The sequence below is a fragment of the Pipistrellus hanaki genome (assembly GCF_964339955.1).
Source record: "Pipistrellus hanaki genome assembly, chromosome: 3".
Taxonomy (NCBI): domain Eukaryota; kingdom Metazoa; phylum Chordata; class Mammalia; order Chiroptera; family Vespertilionidae; genus Pipistrellus; species Pipistrellus hanaki.
The window spans coordinates 83,818,295-83,837,583 of NC_140505.1; the positions used below are offsets into that span (position 1 = coordinate 83,818,295).

Below are 19,289 nucleotides of genomic sequence, written 5' to 3' on the forward strand. Positions count from 1 at the left end.
TGCCCGGTTTTGTAGGTTCAATCCCCAGTAGAGGGCATACAAAAGGCAGCCGATAAATAATTCTCTCTCATCATTGATGTTTCTATCTCTTTCTCCCTCTCCCTGCCTCTCTGAAATCAATAAAAATAAATTTAAAAATAAAAATAAATCAATTAGTAAATAAAATTAAAAAAGAATATTACCTAAAAACAGAGAACCTGTAATATTACATTTTCTTATTTGATTCAGACAATATTTGGGTAACAAAATATTCATTGACTTCTCAGCGACAAACAGATAATTCCTCCTAACTTGTAAGCTTTTCCTGCTTTCTTTTCTACACATAACTTGCCCTCATAAGTCACAGAGATCTTGAATACTGTATGTATTTTTATAGAATCACAGCTTGAAACTACAAGCCAAAGTTACGGTTGCAGCTTTTTTGATTGTTCATATTGGTAGAATGTGGTTGCTGAGTAGATTTAGTTAAAATTATTACATATTAAGTAATTTAATGGGATGGAAGCAATTTAAAAATTGTTCTGGTTATAGTTTATTGTACAATATTATCTTGAGAAGTCTCCATGGACACATTCCCAGATATCTGCCTTGGTTCATGTATGCTTTGTTTGAGTGATTCTGGTGTGATTTACCTATAAACCTGGTGTCTTCAAATTGGCTGCATTCTGAATTGCACAACCTAATTATTTGTAGGTTACACTATGTAGAAAGGTAAGGTACAGACCTCTGCTAATTGTGACATTGGTATAAGGCTGGATCTATACCCTTGAATGTTAGTCCAGGGTCAGGGATCTTAGGATTGAAACAGTGGACACCACGGATAAAAAGCAGATGATGTCACAGAAAGAATTTGGCTCTTGGGTTCTGGAGAAATTCTGTTAGAGTGACAGCAGGCCCATTTGCCGTCCGTCAACTGTGAAGGATTCTGGGATGAGGGAAAGGTTTGTTAATGAGAATGCCAAGGAAAGATTGTAGAAAAGGGATATAAAATCGTTCTTTCTGGCAAGTTTCCTTTCAGTGTAGGAGACCTCAGGTAGCTATTTCAGCAGGTCACTTCCCTTTCTGTTGCCCATTCCATGGGTTTTGGTTTTCTGTTTGGGACCAGTCCCCCAACTGAAGGGACACCAATTAAATGAGCCTAACCTGGAAGAAGACTGAGGAGATTTGGGGTGAATTAGTCCCATCTGTGCTGATAACTAGTTATGCTCCTTAGGGCATATACTTTAAAATATTCATTTACTGAGCACTTCTTGTGCCTGCATCATTTCAAGTGCTCACTGTTGAGGATTTGTTTTTAAGCACTAATTTTTTTTTAATTATTTTTTTTAAACTTTTAAATTAAATTTACTCAGCAACTGACATTGATTAATAAAATTATATAGTACTGTTGAGGATTTGAGGTAAATATTTTATTACCATACTGTGAGGAAATTGAGGTTCAGAGAGGTTACATAATTTGCTAAATTGTACCGAAAGCTGGTAAGCAGCAGAGCTGGCATTTGAACCTGGTCTATGCTCATGAAGACCCCTGCTTTGTCTTTCCAGCACAGACAGACTCTCAGTTCCCTGCTCTGCAAAGTGCAAGTGTTGGAATTAAACAACGGATTTAAACCGTATTCTCCAGAGCCCTTGATTCTTTTGAATGGCCTGCACAGGAATCCCGGGAAAGCCAGATGGGAGTCTACAGATCACTCCCATCCCCTTGCTTCAGCCAGAGCAGTTCCCTTTAACCAGCTATGTTTTCCTTTAGGGGAAAGAGAAAGTGTCCTGCTGCTAAACACAGTTTGAAAATCACTGGACCCATGGGTTTCTTTGAGCTCTAATTTTCATGAAAGCTTGGTTACATCCTGCAGCTCCATAATTGCTTTCCTCCTTCCTCAGTTGCTTAGCTGCCAGAGAATTACCACAGAGTCATGCATCATGGCATCCTGAAAAGTCCGGGGATTGGGTGCTGTTGCTGGCATCATCCCATCGTACCTTGTAGTGTTGTTGCCTGTGGTCAGACTTTGCAATTGTCTGTGACCTCTGGTGCAAGCTTCAACTTGATTTTGAAGACAGGCCTACCCTAGGTGGGTTTCCAAATTACTTAGGAAATATTCTTTGCTTCAATCAGGAATATGACTCCAATTAAGCCTAGCGGTCATGGGCTATTTATGGACATATTGAGGCTTCCTTTGCCTTTTCTGAGCCAGTTTGGCCATTCCTGGCCTCTGACTTTGATGGAGGGCATTCATGGTTGGCTATTAGGGATTTCCATATTGATCCAAATTTAAGGCTATTGTAGTATTGATTTAGGTTGAGAGAAATCTGATTTAATAACATCAAAAGTGTTAAAAAGTAGATATTTGGTTCACGGGGGAAATTTTTCTACTTGATTTTAAATAAATAGCTTTGGCCTCAGACCTCTTTAAAGGACCAAGGTCCTTCCTTAATTTAATAGATTTGCCCTCTTTAGATGAGGAGGGAACTTGGCTACCCTGTTTCCCTGAAAATAAGACAGTGTCTTATATTAAATTTTGCTCCCAAAGATGCGCTAGGTCTTATTTTCAGAGGATGTCTTATTTTCAGGGAAACACGGTAGAAATGCACTTAGTGTTCTCTTCATATTCATTACTAGAAGCCTGGTGCATGAAATTTATGCCCAGAGGTGGTGATGTCCCTCAGATCAGCCTATACCCTCTCCAATCTGGGATGCCTCAATGTCCCATTGCCCTTTTAGGCCTTAGGCCAGATCCCACCAGGATCGGGCCTAAATGAGTAGTCAGACATCTGTCTCACAGTCTAGGACTGCTGGTTCCCAACCACTTGCCTGCCTGCCTTCCTGATTGCCTCTAACCACTTCTGCCTGCCAGCCTGATCATCCCCTAACCACTCCCCTGCAAGCCTGATCGACACCTAACTGCTCCCCTGCCGGCCCAATTGCCCCTAACTGCCCTCCCCTGCTGGCCCAGTCGCCCCCAACTGCCCTCCCCTGCTGGCCTGGTCACCCCTAACTTTTCTCCCTTGCCAGCCTGATCACCCCTAACTTCCCTTCCCTGCCAGCCCAATTGCCCCTAATTACCCTCCTCTGCAAGCCTGGTCACCCCCAACTGCCCTCCCTTGTAGGCCTCGTTCTTCCAACTTCCCTCCCCTGCAGGTCTGGTTGCCCCCAACTGCCCTTCCCTGCAGGCCTGATCCCCCCCCCCCCCCCCCCCAACTGCCCTCCTCTGTGGTTCCAGTCATCCCTAACTGCCCTTCCCTACAGGCCTGATTGTGCCAACTGTCTTCCCCTGCAGTCCTGGTCCCTCCCAACTGCCCTCTCCTGCTGGCCATCTTGTGGCAGCCACATGGGGGTGGCCATTTTTGACCACGCAGGGCAGCCATCTTGTGTTGGAGTGACGGTCAATTTGCATATTGCCTCTTTATTAGGATTGTTTCCAGAGAGAGAATAGAGGATTAAGGGCAGCAACTCTCTGGATGTGATAGACACCTGGTATTCCTGGCCTGTGCTGCCTGCCTGGGAAGTGCAATACTGCTAGAATTGGAGGTTTTCGTTGTGTGTCCACAAGGATAGACTTGGTGTCCCTCAGCTTCGGCATCAGCCAAATAGAGTTAAAAATAAAATCCTAAAGTACATTCAGATGCTAACAATGATCACATGATATAGTGGGATTGAAACTGGACACAACAGGGTCCAGCAGCCTGTCCCTACCAGAGTCAAATAAGTAAAGAAAATGTTGAATCTTGTGGTGCATTTTCTTATTCCGATGGCCTGTGATCCGACAGGATGACAGGCCCAATACCTTGAAAAAACTGCCCTGAACACCTCCTTTTGAGCCAGCTATGATGTAAGGTTAAGGGGGGGAGGGGGGGTTAGGGGGGGAGATGAACCTATCATTGTCCCCATAAAAATTAGCACCTAGATACTGTCTCCTTTCAGACAAGTCCTGTCCTTGATCTGCTGTCAAGATTTATCTTCTTTTTGAGTGATAGGCCCATTTGGGCTCCCAGACTCCTTATCTCTACAACTCTGACTTTCTTACAGCATGCCCTCCACAGCTTCCAAGGAGGATCCCTAAGAAAACCTCTTATTCTATCGTTAGTGAGGTGAATAATTATTAAACAACTGTGATTTTATTCCTCCTACGTGCCTGTCAAAATTAATTCAGACCCCTGTTTTTAGTAGCTTTCATATTTGCATTTCATTCTTTTATAATGAGGCATTATTTTTGAAAATAATAGTAACAACGTTCCTATTTAACACCTGTAGTGAGAGTTTAGGCACTTATATATATGTAACTGCTCTGAAGTTTTTTGTTAAGACATTTTATAAGTTGAAGCTACTATATATTTTTTGTTTCTTAAGAATCTTGAGAGTAGGATAAATGAGTTCATTCTCCTCTTTGAACCTAATGCCTCTTTTTCTTTTAAATCAAATATTTTAGTATAAATTTAGATCATAGCTAATAAACACTTTTGGGGGGAGGATGACATTCTTCTTCTAAGGTTTATTTTATTTTTCCATTTATATGTTAATTCTGAGTAATCAGAAGTGCAGGCCACCATGTTGATTTTTAATATCATTTTTTTAAATTAGTAATTTATTAAAAAGATCCAGTTTTCTAGCTTTTAAAGTCACTCACATTTCTTAAGTTAGTATGTGTTTACCATTCATGAAGATCCTTTTCCACTATGTGTTTCCTGGTGGCAGTTACCTTGGGTCAGCAGTCTGACAGCCTTTCATATGTACACAGTTGTGAATAAACATGTTATGAGCAGTGTCTTTAAAAAGTTTTAAATTACATTTCTAGATTAATTAGCTTACCAATATTAGAGCTATCTTCTAAGTTCATAAAATTGGCAATTAGTTCTCATATATTTGGAGAAAACTCTAGAAACCCTTCCTACCTCACTGTACTCTCTGACACATTACACTGCTAATTAGAGCTTCAAATTTTCAGAATGACCATCAACATTCTGTACTATGATATTTTAGACTAAAAATTGATCCTTTGTAAGCATTCTGACTTTCAAAATTAAAATATTTAAATGGGTTGAATTTATTCTAAATTTCTTAGAATTTAGATCTAATTTTACTCAGAATATCTATAACCTGGACTTTTGCCAGATCTGTCTATATTTCTGCTGGAGTCTGTAGCCAGTTTTAAAAATTATTGATATTTAGAGAGATAGGAAGGGAGAGGGAGTTATTTAGAGAGAGAGGAAGGGAGAGGGAGAGAGAGAAACACCTCCAAGAGAATGAAACATTGATTAGCTGCCTCCTTCAGGCATCAAACCTGAACCCTGCGACCCCTCAGTGCACAGAAGGAAGCCCAACCAACTGAGCCACGCCCCAGCCCCTGCGCCAATCTTGAAGAGTAATCTTAGCCACGTACTGACACCTGCCTCTAAGAGAATCCATCCAATAGCCCTCTGGTGATTATGATTTCTGTTCTCTATAATGAGAATTAGCTGCTGCATTTGCCTCCTGGGACAGTTTCTGTGTTTTTCAAATGCCTTGCGATAATTACTAATGCTTTGTAAATGCACACTGAAATTTTGCCTCTTTAAATTCCTTTCCTTTTTTAGTATTTTTCTATTTCAATTTTAAGGAGGAAAAAAATATAATGGTTAAATCCCTCTCATTGAGAATGAGATTTGGGCCCTGACCGGTTTGGCCCAGTGGATGGAGTGTTGACCTGCGGACTGGATGGTCCCAGGTTCGATTCCAGTCAAGAGCATGTACCTTGGTTGCGGGCACATCCCCAGTAGGGGGTGCGCAAGGAGCAGCTGAATCGATGTTTCTGACTCTCTATTCCTCTCCCTCTCCCTTCCTCTCTGTAAAAAATCAATAAAATATATTTTTTCATAAAGAATGAGATTTGGGAAGCATAAGAGTCAGAAAATTCCCAGGTTCCCCTAGTAGTCCCTGCCTCGTCCCCATTTGCAGAGAACTTGTAGACTCCAAGAGTGGCTCTCGGGGCCACCGCAGCCCATGCGCCACCCATAAGGGTGACTCAGAATTTTGCCTACCATCCAATCTTACACCCATGTCTTTTTCTTTAGAGATCATGATTTAATTTAAATCACCATGGGAGGGAGAGAAGGGGGAGAAACTGGGAGATATATATAATATCAACAGAAAACATATTTTAAAAAATTTATATCACCATGGACTATACCCACTTTAGTGTCAATTAACCCAGAATCTGTGGCATCATAAAATCACTTCCAGGATAAAAAGAATGGTCTTCGCTGCCCACCTGCCTGTGAAGTGTACTGCTGAATAAATGCCCGGAAAACTGCAAAAGCGAACTGAATTCTCTGACAGAGTTGCTGGGAAGCAGACCATACATTTTCCAAGGGATTTGGGGAAGTTATTGAAATATATACTGGAGAAAGGATGTTTTGCTTTTAACGTGGAAGTACCACTTTTGTGAAAATCACATTTTAGTTCCTAGATGCCTTTTGTCTTATGTCTTCTTTGCTCTGATTTCACTGGTTAAACACAACATTGCAATAGAGAAATTTTATTGCAATAGAAAATTTATTTGAGATATTTCCCCATCTGTTAATCTTTGTCTAGTATCTCTCGCCCAGTGAAATCCAATATATGTGTTGATGTTTTAATTGTTGGGAAAATAACAGTGACAGCTTGATTCTTCCAAATCTACTGAGAAAAGACAATCTGAATAGATATAACATGATTATTATCGTAAAAACAATCTTTTGTTAAGTATTTCTACCTTCAAAAATTAAAATAAGATGAGAATGTCCTTAATCTTATTCACCCACTTGATATTGTGGTATTCCTCCTTACCTGAGGGCATCAAGATAACCTCAGAGGATACAATTAAGACAGATAACTCTACTTTAAAATCAACTTTTAATTGCTCTTTGATTTACATATGTTTAGAACGAGGCTAAAACAAAGGGCAATATTATCAAAATATGTTATAAAAAAAAATATATATATATATATATATATATATACATATACATATATATACACACAGATATATACTTTAAAACTCTTTGCCTATTGCATTTATCAAATATATCACAGATATTTTCAATTCTTGTTTAACTTGGAAACAAAACTACAACTTTTTTCATACTGACCTGAATTATAATCACTATAAATTTTAAGCTATTGTCATTTCTGGTTCAGGAATTCAGTGCATCATAAAACTGTTTTGTTTTTTTCCTGATAGTAATAGACATCCAGCTGTCAATTCAAGTAAAATGAGCTTCTTGTTTTTACATTTAATCGATAAGAGCTCTGCCTTCTTATATGGTGACTGTAAAGTAGAAAAACATGCATAGAGATCTGTTCCTGCCCCCACACCTGTTTAGTGGTGAAGAAATTTACATAATAACCCTATGTGGGAATGTATTTTATTCTAACCTTATATTTAAGTAGTCTTCTCAAGATTGTTTGTTTCTGTGTAGTTGTAAAAACAAGAAATTTAATATGCTTTTTGACACATGTAGGGATATAATTAGAGCTAACATTCCTCAGAACTTGCCAGTAATCCTATTGTAAAAGGAGCCCAGCAGTGTGGCTTGGTGATTGAGCATGGACCTGTGAACCAGGAAGTCATGGTTTGATTCCCGGTTAGGGCACATCCCAGTGTAGGTTGTGTAGGAGGCAGCCAAACAAGGATTCTCTCATTATTGATGTTTCTGTCTCTCTCTCCCTCTCTGAAATCAATAAAAATATGTTTTAAAAAATAAACATAAATAAAAATAATAATAATCCTAAAAGGAAATAAGTTAGGTACATGTGTTACCTTTCATAGAGAAAAACTTATATTCATTCTTCATAAACCAGGCTTAAGAAAAATGCATTAAGAGAACTATGAGGAAACGTGAAGATTAAACCTTAAAGTTTATATATTTTTTTGTTAGTAAGATTAAGGCCTAAATGTCCCAAGTGAAAAACTGTTATTTTTATGCTGTTAATTAGCACATGATGCCACTTGAATATTAAAACTGTTTACTGCCAGAATGATACGTAGATTACATAACTGTCTATTCCTCAATAGTGTGATTGCTAGTGAAGGATTTCTTTGTCCTTTTTGCATAAAAAGGACATGCTACTTTTGGTATGCTACTTTTCTTTTGGAATAAAGTTTTAAAATCTTTGATGGTGGAACAAGTTTTACCTGCTTGAAATAAGAGGTTTCTCTTGCCATTTGCTAATAACCAAAAATGTATGCTTTCCAGCTGTTCTTCTGTGTATTTTTAATTGTATGCACTATCTCTTTCTGTTCTAATGGCTGCCCTCGGAATAGGCTGACCTCTGCTCTCCGTATGACATCCTGCAGTTGGATTTTCGTCACATTCGAAAGACTGTTGACACTCTGCTGGCACTTGGGGAGAAACCCCCACAACCAACTTCTGCCCTCCGCTCCAGGGACCTTATAAGCTTCTGTCTTGTCCATATTCTCTTTATAGTGCTGATCTATATCACTTACCGCTGGAATGCCCTGTCCGCATAAAGTCTGCATGTGCATCCAAGCGCTCTGCTCTGTCCCTGATCCATTAGGGGTCCTTCCTCCATCTGACCCTTTGCCTTGCAAACTTCCCTGTTATCTCTTCAGTAGTCTCTTGAGTTTTGAAGCTGAACTTTTACCAATCAGATTTTCCAAAAGCACAAACTTATAGAATGCAGTTCTCTTTAAGTAACTTCTCACTTACTGAAAAACAGTGAGAACAAAGTATATTCACACCTCATGCTTCCTCAGCCACAGTTCACATCATGCCAGCAGGAGTGCTATACAGATCCTCTTCCCTCTTCCCAGTGAGCTTCACTGCCCTAGGTAGAGTAGAATTTCCAGAACAGGAGCAAAAGGGAATATGAAAATCTTTCCTTTGCAGTATTTAAGTTCAACCCAGTTCAGGACTGGGCAATTGAGTTGTAGGGGTTCCCCACTCTCCTTGCAAAGGAGACAGAAAAACAGCATTTTGGCCCAATTTGGTCTATAAAACTCTTCAGTAAAAACAAAAACAAAAAACTATTTACCAAATTGAAAAATCCCATCTGGGGAATGACTGCTTTGCTGGTCATTTAGTTGGGTTCCTTGCTGTTTCCTACTATGGGAGCTGTGAGGGGCAGCAGGGAGGGTTGCCCCCCACTTCTACCCTGAGCCAGCCCTCTTGGCCTGCTGCATGAGGCAGCGGCACTAGGGAAGGAAGGGCCATCTGTGTTAAGAGCACTACCTGGGAGATTTGCTTGCACACCAATTCCCATATATTTTTACTTCTCCTTGTTAGCCTCTAGAGGAGAGATTTCTATTTTTAAATAATGTAATGGGTCATTTTGGCTTTTGCTACATCACATTCTAACAGTAGATCCAGAATGTGATAAATTTGACTATTTGTTTTTAAATAAAGCCATGAGTCATGGAACATTCTTGGTCCTGGAGCCTGGTTTCTGTGGCAGGAGCTAATAATAATATTGCTCTTATTTTAGAAGAATGTAATTTATCTAAATAAGTTGAAATTTCCATTTAACCATTGTTAGCATAATGTTTTTATTTTTAAGTAAGCTTAAAGGACTATATACTAACTATCTCTGCTTTAGAGCAAGGTGGTCAGTTTGTATTGAAAAGATAAAACCAATATAATTTAATCTAGGCCAAGCTATTTCTGGTTCTGGGTTGTCTTTTTCTAATATGAGAAAGCCCTGCTCTAAGGTTAAGACAATATCCCCTACTTTCCTTTTAATCTGGTTGCCAAATATTGTTTATTAAGTTGGGGAACTGATGGAGTTAACTTCCTCAAGATACTAGTAAATTTCTAGTTTAATGCGATGCAAGTGATCTTCATAGACAGCTATTAAAATGATAATTTTATTTTTATGAACATTTCCATGAATCTGGGTTACTTGAGGATGTAGATAACCCATATAGTTAGACAAGTATATTTATAAAGATTCTTTGTTGCTAAGCAGCTCAGATTTTCTAACAGGAGATGACCTGATAATATCTTGAGTTAACTGAACCTTTTCCTTCTGAGTTTGTGTTGATTGGTGAAATACAGGGTATGTGAAGTTACCGAATTAACCTCAGTTATGTATAAATAACCTACAGATGTACTGAATTGTCTTTGGTGCTAACTTGTACTCTTCAATCTGTAACAATAAAATCCCTTTATTCAATGTCTAACCAGGACCCTGATCCATAAGTTCTTAATAAACACATTTTGGGTGATTATTCCAAGTTTTTATCAGCTCATCAATACATTTTTAGTGCATATCCAGAGTAGTGATCACCATTTCCATCTAGCTCTGCAGTGCATTGAGGCTTCCATGATGAAAGAAGCTCGGGGGTATACTAGAACAGTGTGCTGCCATATTCTCAAGGAAAGCCATTAGGCTCCTCTAACATTAAAATTTAAATGTCTTCTATTTGGTTCTCATTCCCAAAGGGCTTGGGAGACCAGGAAGGTGAGAGATGCTGGTTTAAGAAATAAAGGCCCAGGAGAGACAATAACCTTAAGTCATTTAGTCTGTTACGTCTCCATGACCATCAGCTTGGAACCTCTTCAGCCATAGGAGCCACTGCTCATCAAGGGGATTGGGACATTTATTAATGGAGACCCGTTCCATTTCAAGCTGGATGCAGGCTAGGACATCTAGCCCTGTAAGAGCCACGTACTTAGAGATTAGGCCCTGTGGAGATAACACTAGAGTTCAGGAACATTCAGAACTAAACATAAGAAAACACTGAGGTTGAGAAGCAAAATGTCTTGTTCAAAATGCCTTGGGCATAACTTTCATTTTTAAATTTCTATTTGTGTTCCTTGCCCAATGTTCCATTGGTTTCTTAATGCTTTTCTTACTGATTTATTGCATTTATGAGTCATATAAAACACTTGTAATTTGATGTAAATACTTTTTTATAGTTTTTTAAATCTTTTAAATAATGTAGGAGTTTTGACACATGCACGCTTTAAACTTTTAAGCAAGAATATTTTTTAATATTTCTCGTGATTTTTTTATTTTGCCTTTTTAGCTTAGACAATAAGAGAAAGTACTATATATTGATCTATATCTTATTAGGAGAGATTTTTAAAAACACAACTCTTTAATTCATTTCAGTTTGACTTTAACGTAAGTTGTAAAGTGAAGATTTTAATTTCCCCCCCAACTAATGCCCTGCACTAGGAGCTTAACCATGTTAGTGGTCATGACTCACAAACCACGTGTTGGCTTGGGTGCTGTGAGAGCCATAAGAATGAGAAAAGCACATCCCTGCCCCAGTGGTACCACCCTTAGCAATAAAATGCCAGATTTGAGTGACTTCACACGCCTATGGCATCAGGAAAGGGTACAGACTGACCTCCAGCTATGGCACAAGGAGGACACAAACTGCCCATCCTGGCCCAGTGCACAGCTCAACTCCCATAGGACCTCCCACCCTTTTTCTTGGTTGACAGTCAGCTACTAAGTTGGCAAGGAGCATAAATTTGCATGCCCACCTTATATGCCCATTGGCGACAAGATAATCGTATTTCAATGCATAGCAAACAGATGAAATAATGGTTGAATCATGCTTTCAGTAATTTCTTATGTTGACATGTGCTACTTCTTAGGTCTAGATTTAGTCTCAGAGATACTCTGAATTTACCTCTTTAGGGAAGAAGTTAAAGGTGGGAGTAAGAAGATGATTGAGACAGTGTAGGAAAACTGACATTTTGAAGCAGTGCAACAAGTTATTGGATGTGTCATGGTGTGTTGTTCGAATGTCTTTTTGAGACCAGAAGGCCTGTTTCTGTACTAATTTGTGGAGAGTCCTACCATTGAGGCAACAGGAAGAACTAGTTCCTCAAGCAAGAGTCACATGAAAAGGAAGCAGTCTGTCCAGAGACCCTGATTTGTTCCTGTTGAACACTGTCTCCATTCAAACTTCCCTTGAAAACAGCGGTCACTGAGCTGTGAAGAAACGACCGTTATGGAGTAGAAAAGGGGCAGTGTTCGCTGTGGAGTCTTTTCTGAGTCAAGGAGACACGTTGGAAAGTGATCCCCTCATCTCCAGAGCCAAATGACAATGGCATAAAGTTACTTCATCATGTTATTTTATGAACTATTTTGCATGCAAGGTTCTACATACCAGGAGTGACTCGTGTTGCTTTCCTTGAGTTGTGTGTGCTGGACATTTCCTAAGAGCAAAATTACAACAAGAAAGTAGCAGGATGTTTGTGTCTTTGACAGCAGTACGAAAGAGAAAGAGAGGCTATTAAAATTAATTATAAGACTGTTCATAAACCAGGAAGAAAAGATACCTATCCACCAGCATGCCTCCATTCCAGAGGTCGTAGGAAATAAAATAAATTGGACCAAAGTTCATGGTCAATAGAACAGTGTGTGATCTGTATAAATGAGTATTTGAGTTCCTTTAAAAATGTGTGGAAGGGCCCTGGCCAGTTTGGCTCAGTGGATGGAGTGTGGACCTTTGGACTAGGGGGTCCTGGGTTCTATTCCGGTCAAGATCATATGCCTGGGTTGCGGGCTCAGTCCCCACTGTGGAGGGGGACGCGTGGGAGGCAGCCTATCAATGATTCTCATCATTGATGCTTCTATCTCTCTCCCTCTCCTTCCTCTCTGAAGTCAATAAAGATATATATATTTTTTGAAATGTGTGAAAGGCTATTTGCAGCTTTGCTTTATAAGAATATAAGCTGCTCTAGCCAGTTTGGCTCAGTGGCTAGAGCATCAGTTTGCAGACTGAAGGGTTCCAGGCTCGATTCTGGTGGGGGCACATGCCTGGGTTGCAGGCCTGATCCCCAGTGTGGGATTTTAGGAGGCAGCTGATCAATGGTTCTCTCTCATCATTGATGTTCTATCTCTCTCCTTCTCCCTTCCTCTCTGGAAAAAAAAAAGGAATCATAAAGAATGTTTTTAAAAAATAATAATATAAGCTAATATGCCCTTAATGTGTGGTTTCCAGCTGACTGTGTATGGCTGTTATTCAGTATAAAGTTTTGTTAAATGTTTAGATCTATTGCAGATTTCAGGATGATTGAACACTTTTTTTGGATCAACCCTTATTTGTGTAAAGTCATTATTTTCTCTGCAAATACAGTAAAGTGCTATGTAATGGGCTGGAAACAAGAAAAGAAACATGGTCTGAGCTCAACTGCCATCAGTGCTGTTGTAAGATTTTATAATCAAGTACCAGTCATTAAAAATTGATGTTTGTTCTTTCTTTTAGGAAAAACTATGTCTACCCCATCACATCCTTGAAGAGAAAGGCCTGGTCAAAGTGGGCATTACTGTTCAAGCATTGCTAGATGTACCTATAATGAAGGCTGTATTCACATGAAACCAACTCCTGTCCTTTGGGTCGGCCCAAATCCTTCTCCCATCAGAGATCCTGAACTCTGCTCTTGACACCAGTTTCCCCATCCTCCCACCCATTGCCTGTGTTCATGAGTCTAGTTGCATTTAAGGGAGGACCTCAGAGAAGATTTCCTGCCTTTCAGAACTGACCTCCGACATTAAGATGTGACAGGTATTTATCTTGAAGCCAGTGAGGGAGCTGGTTATGAAGAGCTAACAGCACGTCGAGGCCTTTTCAACCTCCCACACCCCTTCCATGCTCACCCACTGCCATTACCAAACACCAAGCACAACTGCTTTGCAGCAACATGCACTTGTTTCACTGAAGCCAACTCATTGTGTATTTAGTGGGGGGATGAGGGAGGGACTCAATCAAGTTTTTATCACCAAATTTTTCAAGAGATTTCTTGAGACCATTGCCTTTTAAAAATCTATTTTCGACATACAAAATATTTATATAAATATTATTTATTAGTGAGTTGTTATTCATCCTTTGGGTGCAAATTGTAAATTAGGAAACTATTTTATTACTGCTTTTTTGTGGTTAAACACTTTTTAAATTATAAATATTGAGTTATTTTCTATCCTCTTTGGTGTGCATTGTCTAGGTCTCAATAATCATGTTTTCTGGTATATATGACTCAGAAAAATAACAGGTGCTTCTGTGACAAGAACTGTTTTCTGGGGAGGCATTACTTACACTTTGGTTTATAGAACGTTGGTCTTGTTTATATTTCTGCATTCCATCCAGTTTCCTACATTCCAGCAGCCCTGTTGTCCCGATACAATAAACTGACTGAAATTAAGAGAGCGCCCCAAAGTTATTTGTAAATAGCTGTGATGAGAAAAAAGACATTAAACTTGAAGATAAAATGTGAACAGTTATTTTTTGGATTCATACTTATTTTGCTATATACAAAACATTCACATTTTAACACAAAGAAGTAATGTGTTAGCATCATGTATCTTGAAGTATAATTTTGCACTGTAACTTGAGAATTAAAGAAGTCTAGTACCAAAGGAAATATGGAAATGGTATAGGAAAGTGAAGATGATACTAAGTTTATTGTTTAACCAAAAAGCTTCTTAAAGGGCAGCTTCAACTGAGAGTGATCAAGAGTTACATCAGACATATAAGACCTGAATTGGGAAACCAACACTGCCAGTTTTCAAAGAGGAAAAGATTTTGAGATGTGGACATGCTCATTTTATTGTAATTTAGATAGTGGATTTCAGAGTAACCCATAAAACACTGCAAGATTCATGGTCTCTGGGATGAAACTGTAAAAGTAAGTCAGTAAGTTGGTGAGTTAGCTGCATGCAAAAATGGGTGGGGGTGCAAGGGGTTAGGAGAGGGCTAGGGGAAGGTTGCCTTTGTGAGGCTGAATTGCCTAGCAGGGAGCGTTTCAAAGGAAACATGACTAAACGAGAGCCAGTACCCATGTTGGTTTGCGGGATTCAGACAAGACCTCCCAGACACGACAGCCTGTTGGTAGGCAGTAACGTGATGAGCCTCCACCCTGCTGTCCCGGATATTCCATTCAGTCACCTTTCTCCGTCTTGTGAATGCTCATTGCCTCTTCACCTCCGTGGAAAGCCATTGTAAGTTTTTAGAGCAGCAGCAGCCACAGTTTGTAAGAGAAATAAAAGGTGAACACAATAGAAAACATACCAGGAAGATGATGTGCATTGAGCACAATCTAACATCAGCCAAAGCCTTGGCTGCTCTCTGCTCTGGACAAGGTGAGGGGTTATAACATGACAGTTTGCATTGGCAGCTTTCAGTTCTTTCCTATTAAATGTACTGTGCACTTTAACCTAACTTAAAATATGTTTTAATATTTTTCTGTACTGCACAAATATCTATTGTCAAATACCATAATGATGTAAAACAGAAAGTAATTTTGAACAAGGAGTGTATTCAATATAAGCAACATTCAGAGGTTGATTATAGAAATAGGAGTTTTTATTGCTGCACCTTGATGGGCATTCAGATGCAGAGTCCTGAAATATTTTTTATGTATATATATATATATATACAATATATATATATATATGGCAACATGAAGCTCTGTAATCCTGTTTTGAGAGATTTCTTTTTCAAGATTAAATTTTTTCTTTTGATATTAATCTTCAGTATTTCCTTGACATTGTCTATATAATACAAATGACTTCTATATTTTGTAAAATGGCTTTCTTTCTTTTAAATGCAGCCCTTGTGTAGCTAAAATACCTTTAAGATCATTGTACACTGTTTATATGTGCAATAAAATGTGCATTGCCAGCTAACAGTATCATCAGTGGACGGAATGTATGTAGTGCAAATAGCCTTCCTTTTCTTATTTAATGGCCATTAAAACTTTGAGTGTGAACAAACCATTTTCTGATTGACTTACCCATGTGATGCAAAGGTTAACACTGGTCACAACAGAAATCTTAGGGGGTTTAAAAAGATTGTGGGAATCATCTAGTGTGTGTGTGTGTGTGTGTGTGTGTGTGTGAGAGAGAGAGAGAGAGAGAGAGAGAGAGAGAGAGAGAGAGAGCCAAACTAAATCTTATCTGGAACCACAGAACATACAACAGTTAAATAGAGTTAATATGGTGAAATAGTAGTGTCTCTCCACCTGGTGGTGGCTCCAGAACTTTCTTGGAGAAAGCCTGGAGGTCCTGTGGTGCATCTTGTAAAACCACAGGGTCTGGTCCTCCTTCCTGTGGAGTCTGACACTGAAAGAGTAAGGAGGCTCATGGCTGGTGTGGCTTAGTTGGTTGGAGTGTCATCCCAAAGGTGGTGGGTCCAATCTCCGTTGGGGTGTATGTGAGAAATAGCTGTTCAATCTATGTTTTACTCTTCTTTGTACCTTCTTTCTCTAAAATTAATAAATAAACAAACAAATAAATAAATAAATAAAATTTAAAAAAATCAGTAAACATATTCTAAGGTGAGGATTTAATTTTAAAAATAAAAGAAAGAGAGCAAGTGGCTGCATTGATTATACTTTCTGTAGATCTGTCCAGTGTTATTGTTTTTCCCCATGTACAGCCTGCCTGAGATAGAAGAGCAGCTGCTTGGAAGAATTCATGTCAAAATAGTGATGGATTGTTTCTGTCTTCTCATCCTAACCCACATACAATAGACACAGACCTGAGACCAACAGCCTGAGCAAGAACTGCAGTGACCAGTGTCAGGTCCTCTACATTTAAGATTCATGTTCAGCTATGCCTGGCCCATGAGGTTCTCATTGGAAATGCTGCTCTTGTGCCAAACTTCAAAACTTCAGTCGTCTTAGTCTTCTGCACATCATAGAAGTAAGGGTTTCACAAACACTGCATTGTAAGTTGGCTGGAGCAACTGAGGAATGTGTGAGGGCAAAAAGAAAGATGGCAGCAGGAGCACTCAGGAGAGCCTGGCAGGAACATGTTTGCAATAAGTTCATCTATGCAGTTCAGCCATATGGAATTGGCCATAGCTGGGAACTATCCCAGAGACTGAGTTCTAGCCAACAGCTGTATCTGGGGGCTTCTCAGTTCTTACTGGGTTAGCCTGGGAGACCTGGGCAACTGAACCAATAGAGCTGGCTCTCTAATTTTGCATTTTCTAGGAGGTCAACTAACAGAGATCAGGCCTCATTGAGTTTGTTATTATCTTCAGAATTGGTACTGCTTGAGTGTGGGGTAAGTGTGTAAAGGAGGATTCTACTCTAAGCCACTGTCTGTACTCCCCACATGCACATGCTGATTGACCACCACAATGGCCAGTATTTTTGAGTGGCTAGTGTTTTTTTCTGAATCCTAAGTACCATTAAATCAAGGCTGCTTATCTATTTTGTTCTCAGCTAATTCTCTGTTAGCAAAAACAGTGCTTATTTAATAGGCTTTGAAGAGATGCCAGGTAGGAGAATTAATCAATTTTGCATACATTATCTCAGAAATTCTTACCAAAATGCTATATGAAAGGGATTTATAGTAGACACCTATGGAGTTACCCACCTAATACCACTGTCTTCTAGGAAGTTAACCCTGCCTTATAGATCATAAAATTTTTATGGTTCTTACTTGACACTGCTTACCTGGCTATTGTTTATTGGTTCAGCAGCAGCCACCTTATTCACAATTGACTAAGTCTCTTCCCCAAATGCTGTTTCTGACTAATTAGATCAAGCAAAGACTCAAAGACTCCAGAGACCCACCTCTGCCTACAGATTGATTGGATTCAGTCTTGAGTAGTTCCAAACAATTGTCCACAGGTGGGGTGAGAGGTTTCCAGACAGAGTGGGGCAATTACCTCTGCCTGGAGGCTTATTGGTATCCTCAGTCTCTTAATGGGTCTCAGAAACTTTAGAGTGGGACCAGGGTTTTCTAATAGAGTGGGTCAACTATCTTCTCCCCAGACAAAAACTGCCTGAATAGCAAAGGTCTGCCTGAGAAAGATGATCTCCACAGCAGGAGAGAATGACTCAGCACAGGAAATTGGCATCTGCCTTCTGAGCTCTAACCAGAGCCCCCAACCCTGGCTTATGTTTACACAGCTCCATTCTACTCTGTCCTCCCTCTGCTGGATCCCAAAGTGAGTAGCTGCACTCAAAATTCTGTACATTGGCCCTTTAAGAGGGTGTCTACATTTCCAATTGTCTCTGCCTGGCAGAGAGTAACCTTGCTGCTTTTCACAGCCAGATGTTATGTGGGCACCTTTCTCAATTCTGGTGCTCTCTGCTGGAGGCCAAGCTTGGGGTTAGACCCTATGTTCTCAGTAGCAAACCCCCACAGATATCCTCTGGAACTTCAACTGCTAAGGGAAGCACAGCCAGCTCTTTCATGTCTCTTCCCTTCCTACCAGTTTCTATGCAATCTCCACTTTCCATCCTTGGTTATCAGTGTTCTCTCCAGCTAGTCTTCAATTGATTATTCAGTGTTTTTGTATTTTAGTTGTAATTCCAGTTTGGTCTTGAGATCATGTCTGTGTAGAATCCATTTACTCCACTGCCATTTTCCCTTTTACATTTAATGGTGGCTTTACTGAATTGTGTTGTTTCTTAAAGGGACATTTAAAAGGATTTTATATCTATCATAACCTAGGAAAGCTGTCAATTCTTTGCCTATTTTTGTACCCGATTTTGTCAGGTGATTTTTAGAAGCAACAAAACTAATATTAGGTCATTTTTATGTTACTTATTGTTTACTATAAAGTTGATGAGATGGTTTCTTATAAACATACTAGAGGCCCGATGCACAAAATTTGTGCAAAAGTGAGCCTTCCTTGGCTGTCAGGACCTGAGCTTTCCTCGCAGCCCTGGCTTCATCCGGAAAGACGTCTGGCCTAATTAGCATATTACACTTTTATTATTATAGATGCATCTTTAAGAGAGAAATATTTTGGTGGGGGAAACATTTTACATTTAGGCATATATAAAGATTCATCCCTTTTCTGGCCAATATTTGCAACACATAGCAGCTCAAATTTATTGGCTTTCTAAATATCGTCAATGGTCTTTTTCTTTATTACAGTTATCCTTGGCTATATGTCAGCAATTATTTACTGAATATTTAAATGTTTTTATGCTTACCCTGCAACTATTTTCTTATAATGAGGTACCAAGTTGGCTATATTACAGTTACCAGTTATTCAATTTAGCTATTGCTCTGAAGGGATTTTGAAAATATAAAATCCCTAATTAATTCATTTCAAATAAGAAAAATTATCTGGTTGTCCTCAGTTAGAAGGTATTGAAAGCAAGACTGAGGCTTCCTCAAGAGATAAGAAATTCTGGCTATGGACAACAGCTGCAGCCCTTGTTCATGGAGTTCCATTCTGCTCATGACCTTCCCTTCCTGATGGCCTGCCTTGTGGGTTTCAGACTTGTAGTCAGCCCCCAGAATCATGTAAGCAAATACCTTATAAAAAATCTCTCTCTCTCTCTCTCTCTCTCTCTCTCTCTCTCTCCCTCTCTCTCTCTCTCTCTCTCTC

At 39.4% G+C, this 19,289-nt stretch overlaps 1 protein-coding gene across 7 annotated transcripts in view; it reads left to right on the plus strand.

The window, feature by feature from the left end:
* Window positions 1-14,212, plus strand: part of LRCH1 (leucine rich repeats and calponin homology domain containing 1) — a 189,535-nt gene extending 175,323 nt beyond the window's left edge. For 4 of the 7 annotated variants that reach the window (XM_084879336.1, XM_084879340.1, XM_084879339.1 and 1 more), the window contains one exon: window positions 8,277-8,805. In XM_084879336.1, the coding sequence (XP_084735462.1) occupies window positions 8,277-8,483 (207 nt within the window). In that variant the 3' untranslated portion in view covers window positions 8,484-8,805. Of the gene's footprint in view, window positions 1-8,276; window positions 8,806-13,199 lie in introns of those variants that run through there. The other 3 variants (XM_084879338.1, XM_084879341.1, XM_084879342.1) reach the window with 1 other exon arrangement.
* The last annotated feature ends 5,077 nt before the right edge of the window (window positions 14,213-19,289 follow it).